This window comes from Peromyscus eremicus, unplaced genomic scaffold, assembly GCF_949786415.1.
Source record: "Peromyscus eremicus unplaced genomic scaffold, PerEre_H2_v1 PerEre#2#unplaced_582, whole genome shotgun sequence".
NCBI lineage: Eukaryota > Metazoa > Chordata > Mammalia > Rodentia > Cricetidae > Peromyscus > Peromyscus eremicus.
The window spans coordinates 17,962-39,874 of NW_026734818.1; the positions used below are offsets into that span (position 1 = coordinate 17,962).

A 21,913-nucleotide genomic window follows, 5' to 3' on the forward strand; every position below is an offset into this window, starting at 1 on the left:
ATCTCAGAATATTACTTCACATGCTTTCCTTTTTTTAAAAAAAAAAAAAAAGATTTATTTACTATTATGTATACAGTGTTCTGCCTGCATGTATGCCTTCATACCAGGAGAGGGCACCAGATCTCATTATAGATGGTTGTGAGCCACCATGTGGTCACTGGGAATTGAATTTAGGACCTCTGGAAGAGCAGTCAATGTTCTTAACCTCTGAGCCATCTCTCCAGTCCCAATGAAATGGTGTATTTTTGTTCCTGGTTTTTCAAGACAGGGTTTCTCTGTAACTTTTAGAACTTATCCTGGAACACGCTCTGTAGACCAGGCTGGCCTCGAACTCACAGAGATCCGCCTGCCTCTGCCTCTCCAGTGCTGGGATTAAAGGTGTGCACCACCACCTGACCGGCTTCACATGCTTTTCAAAAGTTTATTTTATCCATACATGTGAGAAATGTCACTACTTTCACCAGAAACATGAACAGTTCCTCTTCCAGCAAACAACAAAAGTTGAGTGGAAGCCATAGGTAGGGATATAGAACCTTTTGTTCCTGTTTGAGTTACTCATATGTATTTTCAGCCATGGTTTGAGCCAGTGAAGCTAGAATGCATTCCAAATCCATGCCAATCTTCTTGAATTTCCATCAAGGCTCTGTTGCCATAGAGGAATGGACTGGAAAGTGACCTTCTATGCCCAAAAGTCCATCTCAAAGGGAGCTAAGCTCCCATGTCTTCACAAGCGAAGATCCCAACTTGTCCATCAGAACAACATCAGACAGGTTTGTCAGTGTTCTAACAGATAGGAAAGGATGGGCACAGAGGAGAAGAGCAGACCTTGACATCTTACAAAGGATGTAATCCATAGCTTAATTCTAAGCCATGGGCCACTGGGGAAGGAAGTTAAGTCAATTTACATGAAAGCTATTTTCAGATATGTCATAGGCTGCTTTCAGTAATCCACACATTCACTCAGGAAAATATAGTTTCAGATTATTTGAGGGAGAACATACAGCAAGTGACAGAGTCCTCATCACTCCCGTCTAGGCAGTCATCGTCCCCCCATCACATTTCCACCGAGCTTGGATACAGTGTTTGTTTTTGCAGCGAAATTCTTCAGGTTTACATATATGAAGCACTGTTTCTTCAGGATTAACTAGAGATAAAAATAAAAATACAAGATGTATGTATGCACAGTATTAGCTGCATAAGTTAATTGAGCTATCAGTGGCTGGGGGTTTCAGTTGCCTTAGAACCCCACAGAAATGAGGTTGTGCCGAGCGGTGGTGGCGCACGCCTTTAATCCCAGCACTTGGGAGGCAGAGCCAGGCGGATCTCTGTGAGTTCGAGGCCAGCCTGGACTACCAAGAGAGTTCCAGGAAAGGCACAAAGGAAAGGCACAAAGCTACACAGAGAAACTCTGTCTCGAAAAACCAAAAAAAAAAAAAAAAAAAAAAAAAAAGGTTGTACAGTGCTTGTCTTTCTTCCTCTAGTTTATTTCATATTCATCTAAGTAGTAAGGTTTCAATCTTATTAAAAGGTGAATAATAGTCATTATACACTTATGCACAGAAACACACATTTTCTGATCTCAGTGCATGGTTCTGAGGGAGAGAGAATGAGGGAGGGATCGGTGAAAGGGGCACACTTGAATAAATGTAAGATGAATTATCTACATGTCTCAGATACAACATTAAGAACATAATAATGTTGTAGTATCTCATGCTGGGAATTGACAATCAGTTGCAGGTGGTCTTATCATAGGTAGTCATAAAAAGGTCCCAAAGAGAAATGTCTGGTTTGTTCATTTGTTTGCTGACAGAAATCAGTCCACAAGTATATCAGAGTAGCATATTGCATACATTAAGTGTGTACAATAAAAATGGAACCTACAAATTTAAAAAATACATCTGAAGATAAACCACAACCATAGAAAATTTATAAAGTCATTTTCCTGACATTAAATAAAGGTTATTATGCTCTAATAACACAAAATAATTTAAATAAGATAGCTGTTCTAATGACAAAATTCTTATTTCTCTACAAAAAATACTTAAATAGTATTGTACTGATGGCCATTTGGGGAATGAAACATTTAGTTTTGCTGACAGTAATTATTCTGTTAAAAAATCTTAAAATCACTAAAGAAAACGACACAGTTTTGCTTTCTGTTGTGCATGTAGCTTCTTCATTGCTCATCTGGTTGTCTGTATGGGAGCCTTCACTACATTAAATCACTTTAGGCTAAACAAGTCAACAAAGAGTTATTCACAGTAAAAAGACACAGAAACAAGACAAGGTGGGCAGCTCTACTTCCTTTGCTAAACTGCATTATACTAACCAGAAGTGTCTGTTGCATATGTGGGCTCTGAACATTTGAATTTCCGTTGTTAATTAACATAAACTGAAAGCATTCCTATTCTTCTGTTTTCTTTGTATACATGAGATAGAAACACAACAGGAAGGGATCGAAGGCAAGGAAGAGCTGCAGTATATGGTTAGTGTCTTGCGGTCTGAAATTGGGCTTAATTAACTCAAGCTGGCTTCTAGCTGGGGAAATCTTTAATTTCTGTTCTATTGGCTTTAAACTTCATTTCTCATAAGTCCTGTGGGCTGCTGAACTGATAGGAAACTTATACACACCTCACTCACAAGTGATATCAAGAGAACATAGGTGGAACTTCCACAGCCCTGAACAGGGCCATGCCTTGGTCTCTCTTGTTTCTCCCTTGCAGCAAAGAATTGAGAGGGGGACATGACTTTTGAACCATGCCTGCAGGAAACCACTTTGGAGTGGCACAGTAAGGCACAAACCTTGGAGGTCTGTAGCAATAGAAACAAAAGCTACCACAATGGGTCCAGACTTCATTTCAAGCCAAACAGAATTGCTCTAGTGAATGAAATATTCAACCTGAACAAAAGTATCCCTGTGCTCTCTGTCTCTCTCAGTTATGGTAACTGTGGGCACATGGACAGATGAGAGCATGTATTTCCTAGTCTGTCTCAGGGACAAAACAACAAAGAAGCAATTTCTCCCTGATGCCATTTCTCTATGGTCTTTTCAAAGTAAGGTGCTGTGTGGGGCGAGCAGGTGGGGGTATGAAATCCAAATAGAAAAAAACAAAACAAAAACACAATGCATCAATCTAACCACCTGATAGAATTTTATCCCTTTATATTTCCTATTTCAGATACTGATCTTTTAAAGTATTACTAATATTAAATATGTATATCACTATAGAGGGAGAGACAGAGAGATAGAGAATGACATACATACAATATGCGTGTGTTATTTATACACACACACACACACACACACACACACAATACTCATGGTTTTGACTTTTGAAATTTGTTCTGCATTTTTCTAAGCCCTGGACTATTTCTCAATGGTATCCCTGTATATCATATATTTGCTTTTGTTCTGGTTTTGTTATCTGAGGATGTTTGTGTAGTAAAGATAGAAATGGTGTATGTTTGGCTATAGAGCATTTATTTATTTATTTATTTATTTATTTATTTATTTATTTATTTATTTATTTATTTATTTATTTAGTGAGTTAGTGAGTTAGTGAGTTAGTGAGTTAGTGAGTTAGTTAGTTTATTCACTATTGTTTTTTAATAAACAGTATTCTTAAAATGAAATGTTAGGAAGAATTTCAGCCAACATCTTTTAGGATATGACCTTTCAAGAGCTCATCATTTAGCACCCAGAATCACTGTATTTGCAGATTCTACTTAAATTCCCCTACACATGGCCCCAGCTTGACTTGAGGTGAAGTAAAAAAAAAAAAAAAAAAAAAAAACCATAAGCAGGGAGGCTATGCTATCTGCTGTGTCCTTTGTGTTTGATGCATGACTCATGTATCTTCTATTAGAATCCAGGAATCTCTTTCAGGCAATAATGTTATATGGTAACCAAAATGAAATCCCAGAATCTTTGCTACTCTTTGCATAATGATAATGGGTGTTTTTAGATATTGAATTTCTATTTTTTTATTTTCATTTTTGACATGCCAGGTTGGTCCAGGACTATCATGTCTGTGCCTCCTAAGTATTGGGATATACACTGGGGAGCACACCTGTCTGACCTTTATGTGAGATCTGAACTCTGATCCTTACAATTGGTACCAAGTGCTTTACACTGAGCCTTTCCCCTAACCTCTTAGCTACTGAGCTTTGATTTGCAATGTCTCCATGGCCTATGGTTTCATTAGTCCATTTTATGACTAATCCAAAATTTTCAGATGTGACCAGTAATTATATCATAAAGGAACCACAATGTTCAATGTGAACTACCACATTTATACAGGATCCATGTCAATGGAAGAAAAGTTACTATTCTACAACCAATGCTCATTATCAAGGAAACTCAGATCCATGTGATAATATGGACAAGATAGAAGCTTGGAGTATGTGATTTGTTTGCCAGAACTAACTAAGCAATGTGGAATCAGGGGACAGGATCATTTACAACAGTGTCCAAGTTTATTGTCTCTAGATGTAGCCACTTTTGAGAGAACAATGAGACGAAGCAAATATACTGAGCATAACATAAAAGACGAAAAATATCTCATTCAATAGGCTCATGTAGCATTCTTTCTATGGCTGGCTAAAATCTCTATGAAGGATTTTTAAACGTGAATTTCCACTTAAGATTCATAAATGTAAGAACAGTGTCATATGTACAAAAGAACAATGCTTAAAAGAATCCGGGCTTAGAGTTAATGCATAAAATAATTTGTTGCCTGACTTTTTGGAATTTAATGAGATTGCTGTTACTACACTAAGAGACTGTCTCCAGGGGCTGTAGAAATCCTTCAGAAAGGCAGCTTCACTTTAACTGGATCAGCAGCTGATTCTCTTCTCTTACTGTTCATGAGCATGAGTATGCATAGTCAAATTTCAGCAAACAATATAGATGTGTACCAAGAGAGAAAAATGAACATTTACTTAAAGCTCCATGTATATCATTTTGATCCAGTGATTAATGTGGATATGGAGAGTACTTGGTTTGTCTGAGCACAGCAATGAATTGATTCCTGGACGTTAGCAAGTGCTAGAATTCTATACTTTGCTGAAGAGCTATGTTTTAAACCATGAATTGGAGAACATTCACAAAATGTATAATTCTGTCATCAGGACAACATGGTCTGAGCAATAAGAAACTGACAAAATAATAAATAATCATTTATTTTAATCACGTTCAGAAATGGCACAGCATGAATTATGACTTGCCTGGTGTAAAATGTCATTTTTCATGCTTCTTGTGAAAATTGATGTTAGAGAAAAAAATCAGAAAGCCCATGTCTGACTCCCCAGAACAGAAGAACATCAAGGATTTATTCTGGAGTTGTTTTCTTAAAACTAGAAAGATGATTGCCAGAAATAATATCCAGAACCCCGTGAAATAAAATAAGCAGCTCTCTAAGCTATATTATTTTATTTTAATTTAGTTTTGTATCTTTCCATATATTTTTTATTCATTTTAATGTGTGTCTCTCTCTCTCTCTCTCTCTCTCTCTCTCTCTCTCTCTCTCTCTCTCTCTCTCTCTCTCTCTCTTCTCTCTCTCTGTGTGTGTGTGTGTGTGTGTGTGTGTGTGTGTGTGTGTGTGTATACTAGCATCTGCCAAAAAGTCCAGAAGAAGGTATCAGATACCCTAGAGCTAGAGTTGCAGACAGTCATAAGCTCTGGAAGAGCAGCAAGCATTCTTTGTTGAAGAACTCTTCCTCAAACTCTTTATCTTGTATTTTGATCTCAGCTAAACAAAAAAACAAACAAACAAAAAAAAAAACAAAAAAAAAAAACAAAAAAAATGTACCACACATCCTTAACCCAGGGATGTGGACCAAAAGGAAAACTGGAAACTGTAGCTGATTGGATATTGTCCTATCACAGAGTTACATGAGAAGAGAAAGTGGAATATTCAGCTATGGTTTTTTTCTTTATATCATAGAGAGATGACCTTTTGTTAGATAGAATGGTCTTCTGAGCAGCCAGCCTAAGTTGTATATAACCTTCTGTGAGGTTCTCACAAGAGGACATAAATAATCACTTGAATGGGGCTTCTAAACTTTTCTATTGCCTTAAAATTTTTACTACATATTATGTGCATATATACTAGGCATGAGGCTTGTCACAGTGGAACATTCAAATGGCTCCCCACAGAGGAGCACTATTTGTCACACAGGACTATATCTGGTATTCCAGAAGGTAGCAAGGATTACAGAGGACCATAAGCACATGACGGTGCATTGCTAGCCTCTGGATTACCGTTATTTTGTGAACTGTAAGTTGCTTTTCTGGAAGTGACACACAGTGGAGAAATTGTCCTATTCTTTCAAACATCTGCAGAACAGTTAAAGAATTGCCTTCTTCACTCCAACTGAAACAACCAGGTAACTTCTACAACAAAATTCACCATTTTAAAGACTAATTTGTTTTAGGGGCTCATTTATAATCTAATTTTCAATTTTTAATTTCATGCTTTTCCTTATAATTTTCATGAGAAAAACAAATGCAACCTGTAACTGTTCAACCTATTTTTCTGTGGTTCTCAGAGGTAGCAAGTACCAATTTGTTATGCCACCACAGACACCAATTCTAGTAATTAGAGGATTTGACCACAATGGACAAAGAGTCTCAAGAATAAAGTATGGGATCTTCTTTCATTCTTCCAAACAACATTAGAATTCATTTCTAACCAATTGTGTAACATGCCAATGTTTTCTGTTGGGAGTATGCTTTTTGTGTGCCACTGCTTTAAATTGCAAGTTCATTGAGGAAAAAATATCCTTGGTGTTAAGTCTAGTTTAACTATCTCCCAGCTGCTTTTCATCCATTTGGTGTCAATTCAGTGAGAATGACTGAAACCAGGATGTTCAAGATGCATTTGTTGCAATATCCCCCATTGTGTTTGTCAAACTCAAATTGCTTGCATAACTCAGTTGACCCATCACATCTGTAAGCTAGCCTGAACTAATCAGAATCCCAAAGCAATCAGCACCAAGGAATGGTTAATGGAATGATGCTGATTTCTACCTTGCGCTGTACTCTCTAAAAGCTATGGTTTCATGTAGCATCTTTCTCTATTGGCACTTTCTGACTAACATAGACTTCAATATCAGTTATTATCCCTCACAAGTATTATTTAGGAATGATAATTTAGGAATATTTGTTTATCATTCCCAAATAAGTAGGAATATTATTATTAATATTATTAGGTAGGTAAGAGTTGAAATAATATATATGAAGACTCATTGTATTCTTTAAAAAATGAGTGACTGTGCTGTGCTTCAAAGAAGCTCAGGCAGTTTGCATGCAGTGTTTATAAAGAGTAGAATTTTAGTAGGCAAGTGCAATAAATAATTCTGAAATAAGGGCATATTTACTGATTTGACAGGTTTCAGTGTGAACAGAACAGGCAAAATCCTCTCTTTTCCCTTTACTGCATTTGTGTTGCCTCATCTATGAATTACAGGTACTAGAAAGAGATCAATACTCCAGAAAATGTTACTTCTAGTTCTCCTGTGTATGATCACATGATTATACTGGCAATACTTGAAAATGGTTCTCCTAGCATCAGGTTTGAAATGAACATTGTGTATAATATATTTTCCTTACAAGCCAAAATAAACTTTTATTTTTATAGAGCTAGGAGACAATGTTTGGGGGTATTAGAAATAATCTTGTGTATCTTTCTATTGTGTTGATCCTCGTAGTTAAGCTTGTAGTCTGGGAAATTCTAAGTGCTGCTGGAGTACATTCTCAGCTAGAGTTCATTTTAAGATAGTTGTATCTCTAGCTTTCAAAAATCTACTGAGCATGTTATGTGATTATGTGATTGGTTAGTTTGGCAGTTGTGGCAAGAGAAAACCGTATAAGAGAGTGTCGGATCAAAGTCCAGAGTCACAACAAAGACAGTCTTCCAGTCACTATTGGAGAAATAAATAGTATTCAGAACTATTTATAGTTTTAGAAACAGTGGCAGAGCCATTTCTAATATAGTTTATCATCCAACAGAAGCCTCTTTCTTATTTTACTATGATATTTAAATACAGTTCGTCTTGGTGATATAAGTGAAAAGGGCAAGCGATGAAGTGTGTAACATCTACCTATGAAGTAGAATAACTAGGGAAGTGTGTGAGTAAATAAAGGTAAACTGATGTGTTTGTAGGATGGGGAAGAGTGACATTTGTCATTTACTGGGTGATACACAAGGCATGAGTAAGCTTGCTTCATGTATACCTAACACAAGTAATAATAAGGAAATGTGTTTCTTCTTGTGTATAGGCTTACATCAAAGAAAATAGGCCTAGAAGAAGATGAAACATACATTAAACAATTTATATGTATAGGTATAATTTACTAAAGTGGAAATGAAGATCCTGACAAGGATTTGCTTCTTGTGTTCATAGATAGTTCTTAGCTTTTGTCTTTTTCTTATCCCAGTTCATATCTTCATTTTGCTCATCAATCTTTTGCCATATGAATCTATATTTTTCTCCTCTCTATTCCTTCATATTTACTATATTCTACAATAATATTATATTTTAAACTATCAATCTTTTCCATATTCATAGTAATATAGATATAACTCAAAAGTTATCCATAGAGTCTAAATTGAGCATAGGAATGAATAAAACAGGAAATATAATCATAATTGCATAATTATGCTTCCCTAATGCAAATTTAGGAGCTCATTAGAAAGTTTCAAGCTTAAGTGCCATTTTGATGTTAGCATCTGATAAATACACCTCCCCATGATTTCCGAAAGGCTCACAAGATCACCAATATCTCTGACATTCTAAGCTCCTGATCATTCCATAGATAGTGTCCTAAGAGAACGTTAGTTGTGTTTGATACACAGAAGTTGAGTTTTAAAGATTCATCCAGGACATACTCAAAGATTTAATGAGAAACTGAAAAAGTCTGTCCATACTGGGGTAAGAAGGTGGACCTTAAATCTATATCGAGCAAAATCAAAACACAGGTGTATTCAGTGCTACTTACCATCTTTGAGAGAAAGTCTATTAATGGATCACAGGGAAAAGCATCCTTGATGGTACTTTAAATGGTGTGTGTTTGTGTTTGTGTTTGTGTGTGTGTGTGTTATAGTCTATCTTTTTGATATCTCAGAATTATTAATTTAGGCCAGCAGAAATCTCAACAATATAATAGAAAAAATGCTTAATTAATTCTTGTAAAAAATTACACTGTCAAATGTACCAATTAGGCACACTTTGTCTCCCCAAAATACTGATAAAATTAAGATTAGCAAACCATGTGAGAGAATTCCAGCTGTTCAAAGCTATGCCTGTTACCTGTCTGTTGGTAGTGTGCTCATAACTAGCAACACAATAAGAGCCAAACATATTACCCAGAACAAAGAAAGAGAAGCCTTCATCTAAGGACTCAAGAATACAACGGGATTTGTCCTCCACACAATCTTGAAAGGGAGGCATGTGTAATTCTAGAAAGAATTTAATGGTATTTTTTGAAGTCAATATTTTTGAAGGGAAATTTTGCTTAGCCAAGACTTAATATACTAAGGAATTGTTTCTCCCATGAAAAGGCAAAGGTGGGACATTTGTAACACATTAGTAATCAATTCTATATAGAATACATATGTGTGTAGAATATGTAAGGAGAGAACATATATATTCATATCTATATTTTATCTTTGAAGATGTTACTTTAATATATTTCCCAGTATTAGTAATTGTTAATTATTAGTAAATAAATAATGGACTACTAGTCTTGAATACTAAGATACACAACCAGCAGAACTCTGCTCTACTACTAAAATACTATAAAACATATTAAATTTAATTAACGAACTAGCTACATTTGTAGGGGAAGTATATATTGCAATGCTAGAAATCAAGCCAAGGACTTCATACACTGGTTACCACTTTGCTACTGAGCTGTATCCCAGTGCCCCCTTCAATGTTGATAATTCAAAATAATGTTGTTGGTTAGAAATATTATACTGTAATAGAAAGGCATGAAAATGAGAATGATAAAGAGAATAATAGCAAGAAGCTAAAGTCCTCATTTCAAATAATTGGAATTTATAATACTGGCATTCAATGTACTGACTTGAATTCCTCATTTTGGGACTGGTAGTTTTATGCCAAATGCCTCAAGATGTAACACAAATTGAATGTGGGCCATATGGGAAAGTACAGAAGGAATTGAAAACAGTCAAAAAGACACAAATATCTTTAACAATATATCATAAATGTCTCCAGTCATCAAGCATGAGATGACTTAAAATTCAGTTCTTAAGGGTCATGTTTACAGTGAGCATTTAATTAAATGAGAAGATGTTTATGTTCATGGTAAGCAAAAATAAACCTAAAGTAATAGATATAGAAGTGTGAGCCAGGGCTGAAAAATAGAGATACAATGTAATAGAGAATCCAGCCTCAAAATGGAACGATCCTGGGTCTGCCTCCTGTAGATCCAGAGTTCCTCCCTCATCAATCTGTAGACTCACTAGACAGACACTTCACCCATTCTGGATTTTCAGTTTGCAGACTGCAGATCCTAAGGCTTATCAACTTCGGAGGTTATCAGTGAACTCTTTATTATAATCCTGTCATCTTTCTGCACACACACACACACACACACACACACACACACACACACACACACATATATATATATGCATGCATACATAAATCCATAAATCCTATTGTATTTCTTTCTCAGGAAAGCCTTGAGCCACAATTTGAAATTCAAGTCTTTCCAGAAATTTCTATTTAGCTCTCAATACATGCATATGATTGTGGCTGCTACTGTGCTTAGGGGACAGAACTTGAGGCATGAAACTTACAAGATTCACTCTGGAATAATAAGCACTGTAAATTGAAGAATATGACGAAACTAATAAAGGTGTCTTCAGTACAAGTCAATCAATCCAGTTAATTCACTGCTTTTATGGCCTATAGATTCCTTAGAAGCCCCTTTGGGGCATTATTCCTTGTTCTTTACCTCCAAATACAGATATCTGTGCTGCCAATTCATTTGAAATCATGTCAGGGCTAACCTGTGCACCAAAGACAATGTTTTTGTCAGCTGAAACTGCTACCATGGAGTTTTGTGTGACAAGAAGTATTTTCTCCCGTGGCATGGACATTGAAATTGTCTATTTACCTGCACAGCAGGACAGGATGTTATATAGCACATTGCCATTATCATTAATGTATGCATGCTAGAGATTGAGTTACCTAATACAGACTACGATTATACCTAAGAAGTTACACAGATCTCTTATTCCAGTTGTGATTTCAGTTCTGTTGATGTTACCTAATCCTGATCTTCACAAAAAGCCATATACACAATGAGTGTCAGAAGAAAAGGAGCTTACATGTGCAAGTTGTACCATTTTCATCCAAAAGTTGATTATCAGCACAAGCACATACACGGCCTGCTGGAATAGCCAGGCAGAGTGTACCACAGCCCCCATTGTTTATGTGACACATATTGTCACCTGCAGAAAAAAAAAAGAAAGGAAATTATCACAGAACTTTGATTTTAACAAAGCTGAAGGCCATGGAACTTACAAAATACAGTTTACTTTTAAGGCTGTGTGACACAAGCTACCTTTTAACTCTCTGTCCTTGTTTATCTACCACCCAACTGCAAGAATTATGGGCATATACTACCAAATTTAGCTTTCAAGAATACTTTCTTTCAATGAGATATATGTGGGAATATTGTGTGTACAGATAAGTTATATATCGTTCACCTTTGTTGATATCGTCAACACTCCTCCTTAATAGAAACTGTTTTCAGAAACATTTGAAAATATATATTACTTTGATAGGTAAGAGGAATATGTGAGCTGGTTGGAGAAGGACTTTGGGCCAGGTAACCATTTTCTAGGTACCAGGAGCAAGGAGGAAGGTAGCCTTTTGTCTGTCATCAACAGTTCTCCAGATTATGTTCATAGCAGTGTGGCATGGTGTTTGGAAAGCAGAGCATGTGTCTGAGAATGTAGATGTAGACTACCATTGAACAAGCAAGCATGTGGAACTTGTTCTCCAGTGGGGTGAGTACACTGGCATATCATTATGCTGAGGACCCCAAGAAAGGTGGGATACTGGGAAAACTCACAGCACAGAAATGCCGAAGTTCTGGACTAGAGACTTAGGGAGCAGAGACACTGATGGAAGAAATTCATAAATATATGTGAGGAGTCCATGTTGAATCATAGATGAAACCAAAGACATATTTGAAGAGCTTGGAGATAACATTTTTTATAGACATGTAGCTAAAACAATGCAAGTTTAGATAATCACAAATTTGACATTTATTCTTGCAAGCTGTCCATTGAGAAAATGTATTAACCCAGGTGTCATGGCTTTTGCCTCTAAACGTGACTCTCAGGGGGTTGAGATAAGAGGGTTGCTGTGAATTCCAGGCCAGTCTGGGTAACAGAACAAGTCCAAGGAGAGCAGAGACTAAAGAGTGGCAGTCCAGAAAGAAAGACAGAAACAGATAGACAGAGAGAGAGAGAGAGAGAGAGAGAGAGAGAGAGAGAGAGAGAGAGAGAGAGAGAGACGGAGAGACAGAGACAGAGAGAGTTGTAAGGGGGAGGAAAGGAACAAGAAAAGAAAGTGAGAGCTTGCTTAGCTTTACATCTATCTTTACAGACAGAACTACAAAACTCCAGAAGCACTCTGATAATGCGATTATCAGGTCACTTCATAGCATGCTAATTTCAGTGTTATCAATTAATGAAATGTTTTATTATTTTAGAAGTAAAACACTAAAATGAGGATCCTTTATTTACTTGGGCCATAACTAATAAACTGCTATGAGTAAATTGATGGTTACTACACAGATGTCAATACTGAAAACTGAAACCATGGATGGGGTTATTTTTATACACTGTAGGCCAGAGGGATTGGAGCATTACAGGGGAGATAATTCCTCCACAATGGTTCTTAATACTATAAATTCCTACATATTATTTTGTATGTCTCAGATCAGAAGAAATAATCTAGAGTTTATTATCAATTCTTTTCATTTTCTGAACTGTACATTTAATTCATTATAAGCATAATAATCTAAAATACGCTTCAAAACTAAGATAGCAAATAATACAAGGAATGATCTCAATTTCTAAACTCAGAGGGTAATGAAAAATTACCTCATTTTTTTTCTAATAGGGAATGTGGAAATGTTTATGTAGCTCACAGATGCCAACATATGTATTCCATGATTATGGGATAATATGTAAAACTTTGGAGGATACTCAGGTACCCTGTCTGTGTTCACAATATGTGCAGCATAAAATTGTATATTCAACTTTTAGTAGTATCCAGATTTTGGAAAATTGGAAATATTTCACAATATTTGGGGGCATATATAACTGAAACAGTAAGAAATAAGAAACTGTTGACGATAATGCATCAGGTTACATAATGTTTTTAAGATATATGCTAAATATATAAATCAATGGCATGACATTTATTCCTATGGAATAAAAATTTCCATATTCTGAAATAAATTAGCATTATTTAAAGTTTAAAATATACTTCCTTATTTGAATACAACATTCTGAAAAGGAAGAATTAGTATTTGTACTGCCATAACAGAAATCTTTAAACTAAATTAACATGAATAATTCCACACATCTTATTGGAAGAGCCCAGAAATTTTTTTATATTTTAATGACTCCATACATTTTTCAATTTCATTTTAAGAATATATTCCCATCAGAGCTCATGTGATAGTGTTTCTTTGAAGTTATATCTTTTAAATATATTTCATAAAATTATCTGCAGGATGTTACTGACTATTTTTCAAACACAGCATCAATAATCTCCTATAAATTTCACGGATTAGGTCAGTAACATCTTAATAGTCACAGTACATAAAATCCATACTGCATTCTTCTCATAGCTGGTTACCTCATATTTACATTCAATTTAATCTAATTATAGTTACAATAATGATTTGATTTGATTTTATAACAGTTGCAGGAAGGATCAGTCAATACTTAAGTGTCCAAATGATGTTTTTTATATCTAACAATGAGAAATAATCAATCATTATTAAAATTATTTTGCCTAATAATCTTTCTCATTACTAATAAAAATTTAAGAATTTTGTATTTAAATCCATGATTTTATTTAATTTACTTCTATCAGTTAAAATAAAATCCAATCAACAAAGAAAAGAAAAATAACTTACCAAACACTACTACAACATGTACTTCTAAACTAACTTACTTTGGAAGCAAATATATTTAAATATTCAAATATGAAATACAAATGCATTAATAAAAATTTTAAGTGTCAAGTCCAAGTGAGTTTCTTTGAAGCCCCAAACTCTGTCTTTTCTTCCCACTCATGGTTCCTCCAGAATTAGAAGTACCATGAATTACGTGTGTCGCAGAGAGTTTTTGATAAATAATTGAATGAATGGTACTTTGAGTTAGCAATGTGGATTACAGAGCAACTGTTTTCAGCAGTGTAAATACAAGTGTGATCACAGGAGTAGATGTGGGGACATGCGTGAGCATGGGGACAGATGCAGTACAGGTGTGACTTCAAAGACATTATAGATGCAGGTGTGGTACAGAGATAGATATAAACACAAGTATGAGTGCACAGAATGCAGATATAGGTATGAGGCATGGATAGATGCTGCAGTTACGGGTATGAGTTAAAAGTATATGATAAACATATCTTTTTATGTCTGAGTGCATAGACAGGTGTAGAATCGAGTGTCAGGCATGGATATATCTAGATATATGTCAGTTCCGAGACACATGTAGACACAGGTTTGAGAGCATACATAGGTGTAGATTTGGGAGTAAGTGAATGGAATGATGATGATAAAGATGTGAATACATAGATGGAAAAATGTGAATATGCAGACAGATACAAAACAATTTTATCATGATGAAAGGCCTCCTCATCCTCATTTTAATTTACTGACACAGCTGTGCTCAGTGAATATACTGTCTATTTAGGGAAGAAAACTTAAAGGTATATTACAGCCTCCATCAGACAATAATTAAGACACATATGATACACAAAACATTTGACAGCCCTGTATTAATACCTGAATGTCATAAACCTCAGTAATTTAGTCCCTGACAAATGTTTATTTCCAGGAGGAGGTAGAATATGTTTCCAGTACAAAACAATCTGTCTGCTTTATTTTTCTCTGGGTCTGATTTTTTTTTTCAAAATAATAGAAAACATAAATCTTGCCTTCTATAATCTTCCAGGGCTGTTCATTTTTCAGTATTCTATCATATATGAATTTTCAAGTACCTGTACCACATATGGAAAAAGTCTGATATTTGGATTTTGTTTATATATGTAGTGGGGTGTTATTCTAATTTATAAGTTAAAAGATATCCTGGACATTGTTTTTACTCCAAACATCAGATAAGAAACAACTGCCTGAGGCCCTGGTGTCAGATTTATCTTGCATTTAATATTTGATAATTTCAGAAAGGTGAATAAACAGTTGGTCTGTAGAAAGATAAAATGATCCATACCTTTCATTTCCTTTAAGAATTTTATTTTCTTTATATTATTCTTATATTTAGTTTCATTTGGAATTACTTTATAGTACTGTATGTGTATGTGATGATATTAAGGTAAAAAATAAAATAGAAGAATCTAGACAGTTTTTCTGAATAATTTCTGTGATAATTATCTCAAAATTAGGAAATATGGGGAGAGATAAATGTGAATCTGATCCTGTTACAAACCTCAGACTTACTAAATCCACACTTACACACAACAAAAACACTGATATGTCTGGAATGCTGGAGATAGGACTTCAGGTCTCTGGCTGCTGAAATCTACATAGGGAGTCAAGTAGAGCTTTATATTAAAACAATGTGAATGAGAAATTTACTGTTGATATAACTACAATGAAAACAGGTGTTCCATCTAAACTTAGTGGTATACATCTTAATCCAGCACTTTCCAGGTACAGGCAGAAAGATTAAGTGTTTAAACTCAACCTCATCTACAGAATGAGTTTAAGGCCAACCTGAGTTACAAGAGATCCTATCTCAAAATAAACAAACATGACACTCATAATTAAACAAACAAAATCACAACAACTACTTTTTAGGCAAGAAATAAAACATATGCTCTAGCCCAGTGTAATAATTCATGTTTTTAATCACAGACTTAGGCTGGAGGATCTCAAGTTCAGGGACAGCCCAGCTACATACTGAAAAAAACAAACAAAAGACCCAGAGACTAAAGTGTTGGTTGCACAAGCACAAAACCTGAGTTTGAACTCCCAGTAAACACATAAAAAGCCAGTCCCGGTGGCCTGTTATCACATCACTAAGGGAAAGGCACAGGGACATGGGGATCCTGGGGCTTCCCTAGTTACCAACCTAGGAATTGGAACTGGAGATCAACACAACGTAATTAATTACAAAGTCTCAGTAAGAGACTCTTACGGTGATATTTTATTTGTACTGAAATGTGATTTTATTTGTATGTTAATAAATAAAAGTGCCTGGGGGGGGGGTCAGAGCTAATAACAAGCCATTTAGCAGAAGTCTGGCAGTGGTAGCACATGCCCTTAATCCCAGTCACATGACAGGCAGATCTCTGTGTGTTCAAGGACACAGCCAGAATGGAGACACATGCCTTTAATCGCAATATCAACCATAGAGACCTGGAGGTCTGTATAGACAGGCAGTGACGAGGAGGTCATGTGGTTGGGTTTACAACCAATGAGAAGGCAGAACAGAAAGTCAATAAAAAGACAGACACACAGAAAGTAGGTCTCCTTCTCAGAGGAAGGACGGCAGTGGCAGCGGGTGGTAAGAAGGCGGTCTTGGTCTCAGCTCTTAGCTACTGTTCTCTGACCTCTGGGGCTTTTAACTCAGCATTTGGCTCTGTGTTTCTTATTTAATAAAACCATTCAGAATTACAACTACAGACTCTACCTCAAAAAATAAGGTAAAGAACAGTGAGGGGATACATCCAGACATCCACCTCTAGTTTCCACATGCTAAGGAATCAGTGAGCACACCTGTGCATATATATATGACACACACATACATACATACACAAACACACACTAATTGCTGTTATGTTTTACTTATTTGTATTTACATAATGTGTATAAATACTACATTAAAAATACAGTTCATATATACATACATGTATCAAAATCTAGCCTATATTCTTAGATTGCTAGAGAGAGAGAAGAAAGAGAAGAAAGCAAGAAAGCCAGGGACAGATGGAGACACACATGGATGAGAGCTTTGTAACATTTTTTTTCACTGTAAGAGCAAATGATAGTACCTACTTTCAAGAGACTTGGTTCTCTACTCAGCTCCTGTATTGTATCCTTTAGATAAAGGCTAACATGGAGCTGAAGAGATTGATCAGCAGTTAAGACTATAGGCTGCTCTTGCAAAAGAGTCAGGTTTAATTTCCAGCACCCCCATGACAGCTTACAAACACCTGTAACTCCAGTCCCAGGAGATCTAACACCCTCTTCTGGTCTGCTCAGGCACCAGGTATGAACATAGTATACAGACATCTGTGCAGGCAAAACATGCATACACATAAAATAAAATAATTTCTTAAATCTTAGTAGAAAGGATACAAAATATTATGTTCACTATGCATTTTAAAAATTTAATATCTTTTTTTTATTATTTAAGACCTTTATTAACAGGTGCTTGCAGTTTGTTGACTTTATTTTTTGAAAAAATCAAGTTGTAAACTTTTATTACAAATTAAAAATGAAGTTCTTAAAAATCTCAACTTGACCAGATATGAAACAATTTAAAAACTATTAAAGGTGTATTGAGAAAAACCAGACCTTTTTTTAAAAAAAAAAAAACAAAAACAAAACACATTTGTCATTACCAAAAAGAGACATCTTTAGGTAAAAATAATAAAAACCCCATGCTGCATAGATAATGCAGATAGTTCTAGTGTATCTGGTCAACGGGCAAAAAGCAAGCGCTTAAGGTCTTCAGCTCCAATCTTTGTTCATTTCTTACTGCTGGAATTTCATATCATTTCTTCTTGTTGGGTGATCAAACCGGATGATGGTAGGGATGGTAAGCCGGCATTTACTCAGCCCCGCCCTGCTCAGCCTCGGGAGCGGACGAATTCTCAGCTGGTGGATAGGCTGCTTTTGTCTCTTTGCCATCTTGTGGTTTAGGGTGCTCTGGGCGTCTGCGTCGGTAATTGAAGTTGCGGCGGTACCGACGTTGAGGTGGCTGCTGACCTTGGGTCTCGTCTCCTTGATTTTCCTTGTCCTCTTCATTGCCATCCTCTCTAGGCTGTCTTTGGCGAGGAGGGCCCCTGCGGAATCGTGGTCTGTAACCCCGATACATATTCTGTCTCACTGGTCTACCTTGCTCTCCTGCACCTTGGTTGTCAGCACCCTCCATCACTTCTCCTTGCACAGGAGGGTTGGAGTACTGTGGTCGACGCCCATAGGGTCTCCTCAAGTAGTAAGGTGGGAACCTTCGCCTGCGATAGGGCCGGCGTTGTTGGGCTTGGCCTTCAGGAGCGCTTTCCGATCCCTCGTTCTTTTCCCCACTCTCACTGTTCTGGTAATTTTGCTGGTAATTGCGTGGAGGACCCCTACGACGTGGATAGCGTCTATAATGGTTACGGTCTGCTGCGTATTTACTGCCTTGAACTGGAACTCCACCAGAGCCTGTAACATTTGCTGCCTCCGCACCCTTTTCTCCTTCAACAACATCAAACTCCACAGTCTCTCCATCTCCTACACTGCGAAGGTGCTTCCTGGGGTTATTCTTCTTTATGGCAGTCTGGTGTACAAATACGTCTTCCTTGGTGTCATTCCTGTTGATGAAACCGTATCCGTTCCTTACACTGAACCATTTTACTGTTCCCAAAACCTTCGTTGCGATGACCTATTATATGCCAAGTAATGCATGAGGAGATTGGCATATAAAGAGAACAGCAATAAAAACAAAACAAGTGCCACCATTTCATAATACAAATTTTAGTTGGGTGGAAGCAGACAATATAACCAACAAACATATCATATAGGCTGAGAGTGCTCTGGAGAAAAATAAAGCACCAAATGTGCTGAGATGCATGGAGAGGACAATTCCATCAAACTGGGCACTCAGGGCACACTTCTTTAAGAAGCAACATGCCATGTCATCACGAGGATTAGGTACTTGGTCAAGAGAAGAGCTCAGATCAGGTATGGACTTCATCTCCACAGCACAAGAGTAGGTGAGAGCTAGGATGTGACTTGAGATAGACAAATGATGAGTATTTTACATAACAAATCTGGTTATTGCAAAGACTTTGGTATTTACTAAAGGGCATGTAAAGCCATTCTCCAAATCCAGGACAGAGAAATGCTATCAGCAAAAACACATTTGTAGGGGTACTAGGAAACAGAAAATGGACAAAAGCCAAGAATCAAAAGATCTCTGGAAGAGACCACATATGCCACAGACATGATCCTGAAAGTGGCAAATCTGAATTTTCAAGACCAAAATCTCCTTTTCAATGGCTATAAAAACAGGAATGGATTTAACTAAGAGAGTGAAGACTGTCCAAAATGAAAACTATACATGGGTCAAGAAATACAGTAGAGAGGAAGAAACACCTTCCCCTGTCAATCAAATTGAAAGATACCTTATATTCATTGATTAGTATAAATACCACTATTCTAATGTCCCTGTTACAAGAAGTGAGTTACAAATTCGAAGCAACTCCTATAGCAATACCCATCAATGGCAGTCTTTCCCTTTCTGCAGTCTCTCTTCCTCCTCCTTTCCCCCATCTCTCGCTCTTTCCCTATCCCTCTTTCTATTCCTCCCCACTCTTTTCTTTCCTTCATTCTTTCTCTACTCCTCCATTTTCTTTCTTTTTTCTTTTCTTTTTGTTGCTTTATGAAACACAAAATTGTTATATAGTCTAGACTTGCTCCAAACTTGTACCCTTCCTTTTCTACAGATTCTGGGAGGTTCAAGCATGTGCAGCCACACCCAACACAGTGTATATTTCCACAGAAATATTAGAACACTTCCATAAGTGTTCTAGACCCTAAATAGTCAATGGAACTTAGAGTAAAAGAACCAATCGGGAGTCATTCGAATATTTGACTTTAAATCACACTGTAAATTTAGAATATCTTACATAGCATGTCATGAAGTACATTCTTCGACAAGATACTGCAAAGTAAACTTATGTATTATAGCTGGGCAATGGTGGCGCACGCCTTTAATCCCAGCACTTTGGAGGCAGAGAGGCAGGTGGATCTATGTGAGCTTGAGGCCAGCCTGGTCTACAAAGCAAGTTCCAGGAAAGGCACAAAACTACACAGAGAAACCCTGTCTTGAAAAACCCAAAAAAAAAAATCACTTATGTATTATAGACAACAGGTTTTGGGGTTTTGCTTGTTTACTTTTTGGAAAAACAACAAAAATACACCATAAAGAATGGAAATTCTCTCAATCTGTGCTGAGAAAATTAGACATCTAAGGGTAAAGGAATGAAACTTTATTCCTATCTCTCACCACATTAAAAGCTCAAGTGAAAATAGTTAAAAGGCCAAAATGTAGTATCTGAAAGATGAAAGAAAATAAAAACCTAAAATAAAAGGATACAGAGAAGATTCTTCAGGACAAGTGTTGAGGTGAGTAGCTTTAGGATGTGAACTTGAAAGTATCAGCAACAAAGGCAAAACTATGATGAAGTTAAAAATAAACACAGCATATATGTGTTACACACACACATGAAGGCACCCACACATGCACACAACAAAAAAATTATAAAATAAGCTAACACTACCTATGTAACAAAGGAACCAGTCAGGAGTATACACATAACTCACAGAATGGATGAACATGTTTTTCAAGCATTCATCCAGTAGCTAGTAATCAATATAAGTTATAAGAAACTCAAACATGGCAGCAGTCAAAACATTAAACCATCTTAACTTTAAAACTGGCAAAAGAACTGAGCAACAACCACACAACAGTCATAATCCACTAACAAAAAATGAAAAAAAAAAAGTTCAACCTTGGAAGCAACCCGGCAACAGGTTCAGCACTGTACCAAGCAATCAGCATATCCAATCAGAATGACCATTACAAAAATAGAAACAAGTAACAACAAATACTGGTGGAGAGTATTTTTTTCCCTTTACTACTCCCAGTAGTAAAAAGTAGTAAAACTCTCAGGAAAACAGTACACTAGATTCTATTTAAAAAAAAAAAAAAACCTAGAAAGCAAACATCTATGTGATCTAGTATCCTACTAAAGGGGAATATCCATAGGAAATGAAGATCAATATGTTGAAGAGACTCAACTTTCACATTTATTGTCTCACTATTTAGAGTAAACCTGTTACAGAATCAACGTGGATATCCATGACAGATGAGTAGATAATGAAACTGGTATGTGTGTTAAGAAATATTAGTCCTATTAGTCCTCCCCAAACAAGAATTCAATTCTGTCATTTGCAGCACTATGGATTTACCTGAAGGATATAAGTTGCATGAAGAATAATAAATGCCACAGCTAATTTATTTGCAGATTCTAAAAAGATGATATTAAAGAACTATAAAACTGAATAGTCATCAAAGCCTGGGAATAGTAGGTGAAAAGGAAGACAGGAAGAGAATGTTTGACATATATAGAAGACCAGTTAGGTAGAATAAATCATTTGTAATGTACCACAGCATGGCAGGGTAACTGTGGCTGAAAACAGATTTGAACTAGTATTTCAAAATACTTAGATGAAAGGAATTTGCATGCTCTCAACACAGAGAAATGATTAAAAACTGTATTAACTGACAGACCCCTTGTGCTACGGTGATGCCATATCATTGTATTTTATGTCTTATAACATGTGTAATTATTGTATTTCAACAAAAATAGAGCATTTTGAAAACTTTCAACA

The 21,913-nt window shown here is 36.2% G+C and overlaps 1 protein-coding gene across 1 annotated transcript; it reads right to left on the reverse strand.

The window, feature by feature from the left end:
• Positions 1 to 18,068: 18,068 nt before the first annotated feature.
• Positions 18,069 to 20,166, reverse strand: LOC131901874 (Y-box-binding protein 1-like). Its single transcript, XM_059252936.1, has 2 exons — positions 20,146 to 20,166; positions 18,069 to 18,899 (listed from the first exon to the last, which is right to left on the reverse strand). Exons 1-2 carry the CDS (start codon positions 20,164 to 20,166, stop codon positions 18,084 to 18,086), a joined length of 837 nt encoding a protein of 278 aa, XP_059108919.1. The 3' UTR covers positions 18,069 to 18,083.
• Between the last annotated feature and the right edge of the window lie 1,747 nt (positions 20,167 to 21,913).